Source organism: Aspergillus ruber (genome assembly GCF_000600275.1).
Source record: "Aspergillus ruber CBS 135680 unplaced genomic scaffold scaffold00002, whole genome shotgun sequence".
NCBI lineage: Eukaryota > Fungi > Ascomycota > Eurotiomycetes > Eurotiales > Aspergillaceae > Aspergillus > Aspergillus ruber.
The window spans coordinates 353,405-365,733 of record NW_024467298.1 but is presented as its reverse complement, the minus strand read 5'-3'; the positions used below and the strand labels follow the sequence as shown (position 1 = coordinate 365,733).

General features: G+C 49.3%; 5 protein-coding genes across 5 annotated transcripts; 4 read left to right on the top strand and 1 right to left on the bottom strand.

The window, feature by feature from the left end:
• Positions 1 to 1,013: 1,013 nt before the first annotated feature.
• On the top strand, positions 1,014 to 2,793 carry EURHEDRAFT_408106 (threonine--tRNA ligase MST1). Its single transcript, XM_040780748.1, has one exon. It carries the CDS (start codon positions 1,018 to 1,020, stop codon positions 2,599 to 2,601), a length of 1,584 nt encoding a protein of 527 aa, XP_040642583.1. The 5' UTR covers positions 1,014 to 1,017; the 3' UTR covers positions 2,602 to 2,793.
• Positions 2,794 to 2,836: 43 nt separating this feature from the next.
• EURHEDRAFT_408105 (putative C6 transcription factor) lies at positions 2,837 to 6,075 on the top strand. Its single transcript, XM_040780747.1, has 8 exons — positions 2,837 to 3,201; positions 3,414 to 3,484; positions 3,596 to 4,001; positions 4,053 to 4,134; positions 4,188 to 4,661; positions 4,713 to 5,025; positions 5,075 to 5,385; positions 5,438 to 6,075. Exons 1-8 carry the CDS (start codon positions 3,127 to 3,129, stop codon positions 5,986 to 5,988), a joined length of 2,283 nt encoding a protein of 760 aa, XP_040642582.1. The 5' UTR covers positions 2,837 to 3,126; the 3' UTR covers positions 5,989 to 6,075.
• A 25-nt stretch (positions 6,076 to 6,100) lies between these two features.
• On the bottom strand, positions 6,101 to 8,338 carry EURHEDRAFT_408103 (putative MFS quinate transporter). Its single transcript, XM_040780746.1, has 4 exons — positions 8,071 to 8,338; positions 7,614 to 7,967; positions 7,497 to 7,565; positions 6,101 to 7,439 (listed from the first exon to the last, which is right to left on the bottom strand). The coding sequence occupies exons 1-4, from the start codon at positions 8,159 to 8,161 to the stop codon at positions 6,379 to 6,381; spliced, it is 1,575 nt and encodes a 524-aa protein (XP_040642581.1). The 5' UTR covers positions 8,162 to 8,338; the 3' UTR covers positions 6,101 to 6,378.
• A 444-nt stretch (positions 8,339 to 8,782) lies between these two features.
• On the top strand, positions 8,783 to 9,006 carry EURHEDRAFT_408102 (uncharacterized protein). Its single transcript, XM_040780745.1, has one exon. It carries the CDS (start codon positions 8,814 to 8,816, stop codon positions 8,991 to 8,993), a length of 180 nt encoding a protein of 59 aa, XP_040642580.1. The 5' UTR covers positions 8,783 to 8,813; the 3' UTR covers positions 8,994 to 9,006.
• Positions 9,007 to 9,051: 45 nt separating this feature from the next.
• EURHEDRAFT_408100 (putative TIM barrel metal-dependent hydrolase) lies at positions 9,052 to 10,411 on the top strand. The gene is made up of 2 exons (XM_040780744.1): positions 9,052 to 9,125; positions 9,306 to 10,411. Exons 1-2 carry the CDS (start codon positions 9,063 to 9,065, stop codon positions 10,281 to 10,283), a joined length of 1,041 nt encoding a protein of 346 aa, XP_040642579.1. The 5' UTR covers positions 9,052 to 9,062; the 3' UTR covers positions 10,284 to 10,411.
• Positions 10,412 to 12,329: the final 1,918 nt, after the last annotated feature.

Sequence of the window (12,329 nt, the reverse complement as noted above, 5' to 3'; positions counted from 1 at the left end):
TGGTGAGAGTATTTAATTTTATCGTGCCATGATTCTGATGAATTCAGTTTATGATTTACGGTTTTTACGGGGTCAGGTTTGTGTGTGTTTTTCCCCAGGTTGGGACATAGACATGAGCATGAAAACCCTGGAAAATATCGACAGTCATGCACTCACCCAGCAACTCACGCAACTGGAAAAGACCGTTGAGCCATGAGCAAGCCAAACCAAATTTCTTCCCGCAACAGCCAGCACTATTTCCAAAACAGCTAGTGCATATGAGATCGAGCTCCGGAACTTCGCCCAGTAAAGGGCAGATGGTGTGTGTTGTACGAGTGGGCAGGAATCAGGCATGATGAGCTACGAGCTCTTCATGATGCAGCAGTATACGGGGGCAACGTTACCCCCAATACTTGACTTCTCTCATCTTCAATTGACGAAAGCGAGAAGAACGTGGAGGCATTGGAGGCTGCGTTTCGTGGAATTTATGGGATAGATTAGAAGACCGCTTCGGGGACCATTGTAACCGCGTCCCCACATGTTGTTGAAGCCTGTAACGTACTCGCGGATGTGAGATCCTTGGGCTTCTGGAGAGAGTGAACAGCAGCCACGCAAGAATGCAATTGAGGACTTGGGTGGACAGATTGTCAACAACTGATTGCGCGGCGAGAAACTGGATGACCAAATATTGCTCAAGTTGCGAACAGAACATCGTGGCTAAACAAGAATATCCAAGAAGCTTTTATAGCTCTTCTTGCTCCGTACCAGTCTCTTTTATCTGCCTTTGTTGAAGTGAAATGCTTGCTCATAGTTAGGCGCAAGAGTACGGACTACAACCAATCACGTTCATTTTCAGTACTTGTTGTCAAACCAATTCAAAGAGCCTAACGATAATGTATATCCCATTAAATTGATTGAATGTTATGATGGTTGTACTCCGTACCCCGACTCCGTAGTTAGTGGTGGTGGGGAAGTCGGCCCGTACCAAAAGCTTCATTTCTCGACTGCCGCAAAAAGTCCTTTTCTTCCCTAACAACAATGCGTCGATTAAGCACACTCCCGCGATTACGCCCATTATCGGGGCGACAGGTGCTCTATACAACTTCATCGCAATTACGAGTTCAATTGCTGTCCTCGACGTCAACGCGAAACTGTTCATGCTCCGATCCCCAGTCCGGTGACCATGCCGCAAAAGCACATTCCCAGCCCGCCGCATCCTCCAACCCCGATTATAGAACTCTAGGTTCAGATCTCTTCACTTCCTCCATCTACAGTCCGGGCTCGCCCCTTTTCCTTCCCAATGGCACGCACATCATCAATAAACTCGTCTCTTTCCTCCGCGCACAATACCAACAGTATGGCTTCCGCGAAGTCCTCACTCCGACTATCTACAAGCGTTCATTGTGGGAAATCTCGGGTCACTGGCAGAATTACAAGGATGATATGTACGAGGTACGGGGGCGAGGGGCTACTGGCGAAACAGATGGCGAACTAGGCGAGGATGAGTCGTATGGTTTGAAGCCAATGAACTGCCCAGGCCATTGCCTTATGTTCAAGTCGCAGAACCATTCATACCGTGAACTCCCTGTGCGCTATGCCGACTTTAGCCCGCTACATCGCAACGAGGTTTCTGGTTCGTTGAGTGGGCTTACTCGCGTGCGCCGTTTCCACCAAGATGATGGTCATATCTTCTGCCGGCCGCAGCAGATCAAGCAGGAAATTGCGTCTGCATTGGGCTTTGTGGATTTGGTTATGACTACGTTTGGACTGGGACCACATCGACTCGTGCTGTCGACACGACCAGAGAAGGACTTTATTGGGAATTTGGATCTGTGGAATAGCGCTGAGGATCAGCTGCGCGAGGCTCTGAACAGCAGTGGTCGCGAGTGGGCGCTGAATGAAGGGGATGGTGCGTTTTACGGACCTAAGATTGATATCCAGCTTCAGGACCAGGCGGGCAAGTACCACCAATTGTCCACCATCCAACTGGATATGAACCTGCCTCAGCGGTTCGAGTTGGAATACCAGGTTGCTGATGGCGAGGAGGACTATAACCCTGCAACCCCGGGCAGGGCGACTCCAGTTCTTATTCATCGGGCCAACTTTGGGTCAATCGAGCGATTCTTGGCCTTGCTGATTGAGCAATACGCCGGTCGCTGGCCATTCTGGTTGTCGCCACGTCAAGGCATCATCTTAACCGTCAACCAGGACGAGGCAGTTGTCAAGCAGGCACACGAGGCTGCTGCGAAGATTTCTGGTTTTCAGCCTTTGCTGTCAGACAATGCCTCTACTGCTTCGCCACCTAAGCCTCTATCGTCCGTGGATTCGACCTTCCTGATCGACGTGGACACGAGTCCTCAGACGCTGGGGAAGAAGATCCAACGAGCCAAACAAATGAAATACAACCTCATCTTCATTTTGGGATTGAAAGACATTGCGGATTCCAGCATCACGGTTGATATGACTGGCCAGCTGCAGAGCCCACCGGAGGGCAATGCACAGACATTCCAGGAAGTGGCGGGTCGGCAACTGGGCGAGTCTTTACAGAATCCTCGGGCCGTGAAGTTGAAGGTCGATCAGGTGCATGATCTGCTGGTTCAGTTGGAGAAGCATTTTCTTTAAAGGATGATGTACTTGAGGGATGGTATACTTGAAGGATGATGTACACTGTAGTCATGAATGTCACGATGTACTATAACTGTAGAATAAAAAGTACCTAAGCAAGCCAGATAGCTCCCCGACGGTCTGTCATAGACTTATCAAACTCAAGTTGAAATCTGTCTACAGGAGACCCCCTATAAGGCCAGCTAGTCTTCCCCGCGATCCGCCTCCCCCAAAAACGAGCCCCACGAAAAATTTCTGGAATTATTATCTAAGGTTCCCCTCTGCCCCAGCCAAAGTGCCCCAGAGACGGACGGGCTCTTTCTGTCTCTCCAGCGCGTCTTTTTCTCCTTTGATTAAATCCTTTAATTTCTCCTTCTCACTTTCCATCCCTCCTTTCACATTCTTTCCCAAAAGCTCGTCTCTCTCTTCCATGGCGCGAGCAGCGCATCCTGATCGATCTGTGGCGGTCATTTTAGGTCGTGCTCCTCTCTCTTAATCTGCGCATTGATGGTGGTAGAATCTAGCAACAGTTCAGGCTCAGGCATGGCCGAGATCCCCGGGAAGGCTAATTTGCCCCGGAAAAGTGCCTTTTCATGTGAGGCCTGTCGAAAGCGTAAGGTGAGATTTTTCCGTGTGTCCTTCTGATTTGACCTTCGCTTTTCTTCCCCTTCTCCATTCTTACTGTCGCGTGGTCGGGCGGAATCCGTCCGAGCGATGGAGGAGGCTGAGATCGGTCATAGCACCTATGAGCTCTCCCACCCGGGTTTACTTCCTTGTTTGAGATTATATTGGTATAAGGCTGACATGTGCTTTTCTTCGTCTGTTTGAAGGTGAAATGCAATGGCGCTAGTCCATCATGTTCACGATGTGCCGCTCGAGGCGAAACTTGCGTCTATAGCTTGTGAGGCGAACCCACAGAACCCCTCATTATGTTCCTGCACCACAACAAGGAAAAAAAAATAAAATAAAATAATGAAAAAAAAAAAAAGTACTGATAGTGGGATTTGCATAGAGCTCCTACATTATCCTATACGAAACAATTGGAATCCCGAGTCGCACAGCTGGAAGAGGCTCTGGCCAAGATCCGCTCGCAGCAACCGTCCGACACTGAGCTGCGGAAAACAACCTCGCCTGCATCGACTGGTGGCTCTAGTGCGAGTCCTAGCTTGCGTCAACAGACTATAAAGGAGGAAGAAGAAGGCAGTGAACAAGATCTATCTCAAGATTTTGAAGGCTTGAAAATTGAGAATGATGGCCGTATCTCCTTCCATGGCCCGACCAGTTTGTTCCAACTGCCCAGTGGCGTCCCGGAAGCATCGTCGGTATTCCCTCTGGGTATGGAGATGGGGGCCAGAAAGGAACGGTTGATTAACAATGCGTGGCGGGAGAGGGCATTTGAGCAGCTGGCTGCTATGCCGGTAGGCGTTCATTCTGCCATGAAGTGTTGAGCGTGTGCTAAACCGGCCCAGGAACCTTTCCAGTATTTGTTGGATTCCCACTGGTGTTGGATCCACCCTCTATTTAATTTCGTCTATCGCCCTGCCTTTACTCGTGCGTTCTTCATCCACCATCCCCCGTGAATGCTTACAACTGACACGATATAGGTGACCTGAAAATTAATGGGCCCTATTACTCCGATATTCTATTGAACGCCCTCCTCTCTCACTCGGTCCGATGGTGTAAGGCTGAACCGAAGATCGGCCCGATTTTGGAGTCATTCGATGGCGGTGCACAGTTCTTCCAACGTGCCATCTCAGGCGTCCACGACTCTCTGAAAGTTGGATATGCGGGCATCCCAACGATTCAGACGTTACTGCTTCTGAGTGCACAAGAATGTGGACGGGGCAATAGAACTCAGGCATGGTTGTATAGCGGCATGGCGTTCCGATTACTGGACGATTTGGGAATCTCGATCGACAGTCGAAAGTACTCTGGTTCTGCGCAGCTGAATGACGAGGACATTGAGATCCGGAACCGTCTTTTCTGGAGTTGTTATTTCTGGGACAAAATGGTTTCTCTGTATTTCGGTCGGTCTCCAACGATGCAACACTCACGTGTTAGCCCGCCTAGAATGATCTGTAAGTCGATGACCTGAGCTCGTGGTCTTGCTTTGTCTAACAAGTGAACAGTGGACGACACTTCGGAAATCGAAATTTGGACACCACATGGTGTCATATTCCCCGAGGGCATGCAATATCCACCAACCCAGGCACATTCGACATCATGTTTCATGAAAATGTGCGGGCTGGCTGAAATCCTCAACCAAATCCTGGTCCACATCTACGATCCTATCCGCCAGATATCCGAGGCAGAGTTCTATCAATGCATCCAGGAGCAAGCGAAGAACCTAGCTGATTGGTGGGAGGACCTGCCTCCTTATCTGAAATTGATGCCATCTGATCTGCCACCGTACAGTCCTCCAAGTCATATGGTGATTCTCAAGTATGTCGTGGCTTCCCCATAATTTGGATTTGAATGCTAACTACGACAGCTGTTTGTATCACACAATTAACATCTTACTTCACCGTCCGGTTCTTTGCTCCAAGACGACCAGAGAATCTTATGACCAGAGCCATTTAATTCAGTGTATGTCATCTGCGATCGCGACTTTGTCGCTGTTCGATTTGTATCGTCGTACTTTTGGCGATGCGCATGTGGTTCTCTCGCTCGCCTACAGTGTCTATACGGCTGCATCGATATTTTTGTTGGAAATCCAGGCACTGAAATACGCCGCACCGGGCACGTTGGATAAACTGAAGTACTGCATCAACGCTCTAGAGCGTGTCCGGACTGCCAATCCTGGTGAGCTTAGCAACGAAAGAGACCTAAACTAGACACCAGCTAACAACAACAGTGATCAACACGGCTCTTGGCCTCATCTACCAAGAACTCCAGAAACTTCAGATCGACGTCCCGGTCCCAGGTCCGACGCCAACAACCCCAGACCCACAATCCCAATCTCGGCATCACAGCCACTCCCCTCAACCCCAAGGTCCTCATCTCCCCGCGATGGGTCACATCTTAAACCCCAGCGACACAGATCCGGGTCACGTGTCCCCAGTCCACCATCCGCACCACTCACACCACTCAAGCCATCCTTCTTCATCCATGGGCACACCCGGATCCACAGCGTCCGCTTCTATGCTCCAGGGTTATAGCTTCCCGCAGCAGCAGACGGGTTTCGACCTCTCCTCTCACCATCAATCACACCAACCACACCATCACCATCACCATCATTCGTCGACAGGAGGACTGCCGCCACTGGGCGCAACGCACTTACTGGGCGGGATGCCGAATGCTGTAATGTCGCTGGATAATACGGGGACTTATGAGATTACGCCGGAGGTTTTTGAGGCGTTTTCGTATGCTGAGCCTATTACGACGAATATGCCTGGTTTTGGATAGGTGTCAAGACGTGGTTGATTTTGAGATTTTATATATATTTGTTTTTCTTTTTGTTTGTTCTAGGGGAGGAAAGGCGAAGTGGAGTAGTTAGTTTTTTTTTTTTTTTTTTTTTTTTTTTCTCCTGTACTTTTGACCTCTGATATAGCTTTGGATTAGATTTTCTCTTTTCATTAGATGTAAGCTCAGGCGTGGGTTGAACGGCAATCCCCTTTCTGATATTAAAAAACATGTATTTCAACTTTTTAACTCGCACCCAATGCACCAAATGTCCAACAAATGGGTATAGAATAAATAAACCAAATCAAACAAAGTGATAACACACAAATTATATAAAGGCACTTCAAGAATATATCCAGTCAATGAAGCAACATTTACTTCACCATATAGCACTTACTTCTTCTGGCCCCTCTCATAAGTGTACTCAACACCATCCGCATCCGACGACGACGAAGGCGGCTCTTCAACCTCCCTCGCCTTAGCCTTCCACCTAAGATACCACGGCGTATCAAACAAATCACCCATCCGCTCAATCGGTACGCCCTTCGTCTCCGGCATCCATATACCAAGGACAACAAGACCGCATGTACAAATAATTGCCCAGAACAGGTACGCGCCCCATACGTTCAACGAAACGAACATGTTAGGAGTAACCCGCACAACAGCGAACTGGAAGAACCAGTGCAGCGACATGCTCATCGCGTAGCTGATGTTGCGGATCCGCGTGGGGAAGATCTCCGTACCGTAGAGGTACGGGATTGTGCACAGACCGATGGACCAGCCGAATGCGTAGATGAAGACGGAGGCGATGGCAGCGTTGGAGGCGTTTTCGTTGTCCGAGGAGCCGGGTTGGAGACCCATGTAGGCGCCCATGTAGATGTGTGCACCGAGTTGGAAGGCGAGACCCATGAGTGCGCAGGTCCGGCGGCCCAGGTAATCGATTAAACCCCAGGTGAAGGCGAGGGTGAAAACGAATTTGACGATGCCGTAGGCGCCCGAGGAGATGAGGGAGCTGTCGTCGGACACACCGGCGTACTGGAAGATGTCGGAGATGTAGTAAGTGATGCCGTTACCGCCCGTCCACTGAGCGACCGTCTGCATGGCCATGAGGAGCCAGAAGCGTTGGCGGTAGTTGGGGTTGAGTTGGGTTTCTTTGAAGGCTTGCCAGTGCGAGATGGAGGATAGGTCGGCGGTTTTCTCGCGGACTTGTTTGTTGATTGTCTTGAATTCCTCGTCGACAGTGGGATCTTCGATGGATTTGCCGCGGAGGCGAGCGAGCACGGCGCGGCCTTCATCGTGGCGTTGTTTGGAAGCCAGATAGCGGGGGGATTCGGGGCAGTAGAACGATGCTATGAAGGCGATTCCGACGGGGATGAGGGGAATGGCTTGGACGAGACGGTATTGCATGCGCGTCGGGGCCATGTGGATTTTGGCGCCATAGTTGATGAAGAAACCTGTAGGAGTACATGTTAGTATAGCCTTAAGGACGTGGAGAGATAGAGAATACTCACCTACTGTGAGGATCAACAACAAAATCACCATGTAACAGCTGACCACGAGACCTCTCGTCCTTGTCGGAGCTGTACATGTCAGTACTCAAACTCAAATTCTTATAAGACAATTCCTACCAATTTCTGACAGGTACAACGGCACTACGACCGTCAGCAAGCCAGCTCCCAGACCACTCCAGATTCTCGCAAACAGCAACAAGCCATAAATCCCCGATGCGAACACCTGGACGAAAGTGCCCGACATCCAAACCAATACAGCCAGTCGCCACGCGTTGAGACGACCCAGACGATCGTTGAGATACAGCGAGAACAACGCACCAAAGGCTGCACCTAGCACGTTAAACGAGGTGATATTAGCCTTGCGGTTGGCCAGCCCATTCGGATCGTCCTTCCAGTTGGCGGAGATCAGGTTGTAATCGTGTGTGAACGAGTCTAGCTTGACGCTTGCGCTGTATCCTCCCTCATCGTAACCTGCACCCAATGAAGAATCAGTTTACCGCCGCTTTTTCCCGTATATGCAAATCATTTTCTTTGTTGCATGAAAGGAAAAAGGAACACGAGGTTGATGGCGCACCTTTAGGGATACTGCCGCACGCGACAATGAGGATGACTATGGCATAATAGGGGTTGGTGGTCCATCGTGACCTGTCCATCGCTTGCGCCATGTTGCGATGGAAAACAGAAAACGAGCGTTATGGGTATATATACAGAAGACAGAAGAAAGTCGCGCGAGATATATACAGACCCCAGAGCGACAAATCTGGGGAAAGGTTCAAGACGAAGAGAGGTTGAAGAGGGTCGCCATTATTCAGTTCGCGATGGCAAAAGTCCCCTTTCCTTTCCTGGTCGGGCAACCTCCGCATCCTCCCTCCTCCCACGCCCAGCGTCTGTTCGCTGCAGCGAACATCAACACCAGACCCTCGAAACGAGACAAAAATTGGTGCTTTTGCGAGTAATTTAAGAGAATTCTCCAGGCTTAATATACTACAATTGGTATGTGCTCCATCAGATCGACCCGGATGGGCTCCCGCGTAGTCCACTGCTTCACATTATGTCCGGTCCCACGGCTGTTTCGGCTCAACGAGAATAGCACGACAGAATGCTCCATACGGATAGCTAACAGTGATCTGTTGAAGCAGCTGTCATATAGCCATTGAGCTTCCGGAATCATTGCACGAGACCTTCCATCTCCATACAAATCGGTCCCTACCGCTCGGTTGAGTTCCTGGAGGGCCTTCAAATCTCTGCGCTTTCGCCGTCCGGACGACTTCCGTAGTTACTATGCTTGCGTTTTTGCGCCGGAGAGAATACGGAATTATGACTGACGAATTGTCTGTGGGTCTGTTGCTCATGATGTCCGTTTTATATGGTCTTTTTTTTTCATTTCATTTTTATCTCCTGCTAAAACGTCTTCTCGGTATAGAGTCGCCGGGAAGCCGGTTTCTGTTTCGTGGCAGCCCTCGCCGGTGTGCTATTTGCGACAAACGATCGGCTTAGCCAACGGGACTAGTCATATCAGGCTTGGTTGTGTGGGTGCTTCCCTTCGCTCAGAGTCCGCGCTGGATCATGGCTTCTCTGCGGTTATGTCGTCTGCAAGGAGCCATCGGGCGACCTCGTCTAGATGTACTGGTAAGTGATGGCCAAGCTGGCATCGCGCATTGGGTATAACATGCCCTTGGTTTCCTGTTTGACATCTACTTTATTCTCCTGTCATTTCTTCGTTGTCAATCTTGTTATGCTCCTTTCCTTACTATAGCTTAATGCACCATGGCTATCTTCTCCGTGTCCGGTTTACTTACATTTGTCAAGCCCAAGACTAGCTTCCTTGAGGGCCTACCCCGGGTTTCATTTTCCTTTGGGACTCATAAAGGAGAACCGCGAGACTATGTCTGCGAAACCCAGAAGGCCGCGCCACCGCTACCATTCAAGCACAGACTCCCGCCGCGCTCATGGGATAGCCATATGCATGTCGTGGAACCCCAGCGGTATCCCATCGCCGCTGACGCAATGTATCAACCACCTTCGCACACGCTAAAGGATGCCATGGCCTTCGAATCATCCATCGGAGTCGAAAACATCGTTCTCGTACAACCATCAATCTACGGAACCGACAACTCGTGTCTTTTGGAAGCACTAGAGAAAATGGGCCCCTCTCACGGACGAGGGATAGTGGTGATCGATCCGGAAGCCGTCGAACCCTCAACACTTGCGCAATGGCACACTCTCGGTGTCCGCGGAGTCCGAGTTAACCTTAAGTCCGTTGGCAAAGTAATGAACGAGCAGGAACTGGAGGAAAATTTGCTGAGGCATGCGGAGATAGTCCGTCCTCTGGGATGGATCATCCAACTCTGGGTTCCCCTGCATATGCTACCTATGCTGGAACGCATTGTCCCACGTTTAGGCGTCAAAATCTGTATCGACCATTTCGGAGGACCTGAACTCTCCTCGATCACCTGGAAAGATGATGTGGACTTGTCTTTCGATCCTTACTCCCTTCCCGGTTTTTCGTCTCTGGTCTCCTTGCTCCTTGCAGGAAAGACGTACGTCAAGATCTCGGCACCTTACCGTCTCAGCAAGGACAAGCAGATGCGGGATATCCAGGCTATTGCCATCGAATTACTGCGCGTGGCTCCTCAACGTGTGATATATGCCTCAGATTGGCCGCACACACGCTTTGACGGAATGAACATTAGACCCTTTACGGAGTCGTGTTTACGATGGTGTTCGAGTCAGCCGGGACTTGCTGAACGTGTGTTCCGTTTGAACACGGAAGAGTTGCTGTGTTGATTCCTATTACTTTTTTCTTTCTGTCTGCATTTGCATTACACGATATCATGACTAGCGATTCAAATTCCTCAACGATTGTATATATATTAGCATAATACCACTACGGGTTATCTAACCTTACCACTACCCAAACCACCAACCGGCTAAAAATCGGAACACATCACCGTAGCAGCATTTCTTGCACACTTGCATCGCTCTCAAGGTCCTCACAAGGCCGACAGCCAGTGAAATCCATTCAGATCTGTCGTTTCCACACTGATTTCGGACACTTTCCGTGGTTTATGGGTCCGTAATCAGATCGGGAGTTTTGCCGAGTTTCCATATTTCGGCAACGATACTCTAATAGATTGACGGCTTGATCTTATCTTTATGTCATGCATGTACACATTTAAAATCGGTTGGGTATTCCGATGAGTCGTAGCGGGAAGTATGATCCCGACCAATAGATGAGTTGTGGTTGTAGCAGTAGCCCTAGCTGTCTCTCAGACCGGGCCGGTGCGTGGGTATCTGCGCAGCTGCATTACTCGCCGATTGTGAACATATGGCCTATGCTACACTAATAGAGTAGTATTCATATTCATGCTAGGGATTCAATCTGCTTGGTATGGTGCTTCCGATATATGTGCCGGTAGTTCGGGCAGAATGAAACTGATTTAATACAAAACATTCCTAACTAACGAGTTTCTCAGACAACTACTCCAGCAAATTTTAGCAGAAAACTATCGCTTTTCATCGAGATTGTTGCGATTTTGGCTATCATCGGTATATTGGTAGGCTCTCAGGATATAAATTAACGTCAAATAAAGGAGACCCCGTGAATATCACTCCTTCAATAGGACCCCAACCGTTTCGAAATCTGCGTTGCGGGATGCATGTTGCAAAAGGCTGTCTCAGCGGCAAAATGATGATACACTGTGTTGACATCGAGAAAATATCTCTGGATGAGAGAGTGGGCCATTGACGCTCTATTTCCGTCATATTCAGATCGTATGATGCCTGGTGCGACATTTTCAAACTTGACTTAAACCAAATCTATTGGCGTGCGAGTAGCGTTATGCTACTAACTTATACCGGCTACCATCGCAACCCAGCAATCAATCCGAACTGTTTGTGGAAGTCGTAGCCGGTATCAAGGGTGAGTTGGCATAATTCGATGTTGTCGCTGATGGGAGGATAATGGCCGAATTAGCTCTGTATCTTCATTCCTTATAGTGTATGATAAAGCATTTCCAACTTTGGCTCCTCTACCTAGGAGGAATTCGACAGCATACGTCTGTTCTGCGGCGGTGGTAACCTCAATTGGAGTTAAATTGCCAAGATTAATATCCCCTCTTATTTAGCAGGTGCTTGAGAATTCTCACGAAACCGTTCTTAGCTGCAAGTTTCGAATATCGCCCCGTGCCTCATCGGGAATCAATGTCCCCAGTAATTTCTCTTGGCGTCTATATTTGTCCCAGGACATTTCCACCTAGTTCTAGCCATGGGAAGCGCCCATTAAATGCCAATCACATGTCCTGAGCCTCATCGCTTCCGGTGACATTGATGTCTTTGTAAGCCTTGTTCCAGGGAAGTGTAGGTATGCCAGACCTTAAGTAGATAGGGTGGTTAGAAGCGTCCAAGTCATCATCCTGACAATCGGTCATAGGAATACCATTGATCACGACCTCGTCAACACTAAAAGCAGTGTCTGATTCGTGGCTCATATTCAAGCGCAAGCCGTGCAATAGTTTCATGACCGCCATTTAACGCTACAGAGAAAGCGGCCCATGAAGCCTTTGAACTATACCTTTGTAAAAAGAGTGCTGCGACGCCAACATGGCCTTTGAAACAGGCTGCTACAAGTTTGGGCTCAAATTCAGAGGAATACTCGCCAGAGTCATGGATGTAGCTATCCAAGAGAAGTCCCACTGTTGACAGATGCTCATTAAATACCACCGCCTGCATCGCGTTTGCATGCTGGCCTTTGACACTCGCTCCTTTGTTGATCAGCAGGCGTACAACGGTGTCATGACCATGCAAAACAGCAGCTCGTAGAGCTGTTCCGTA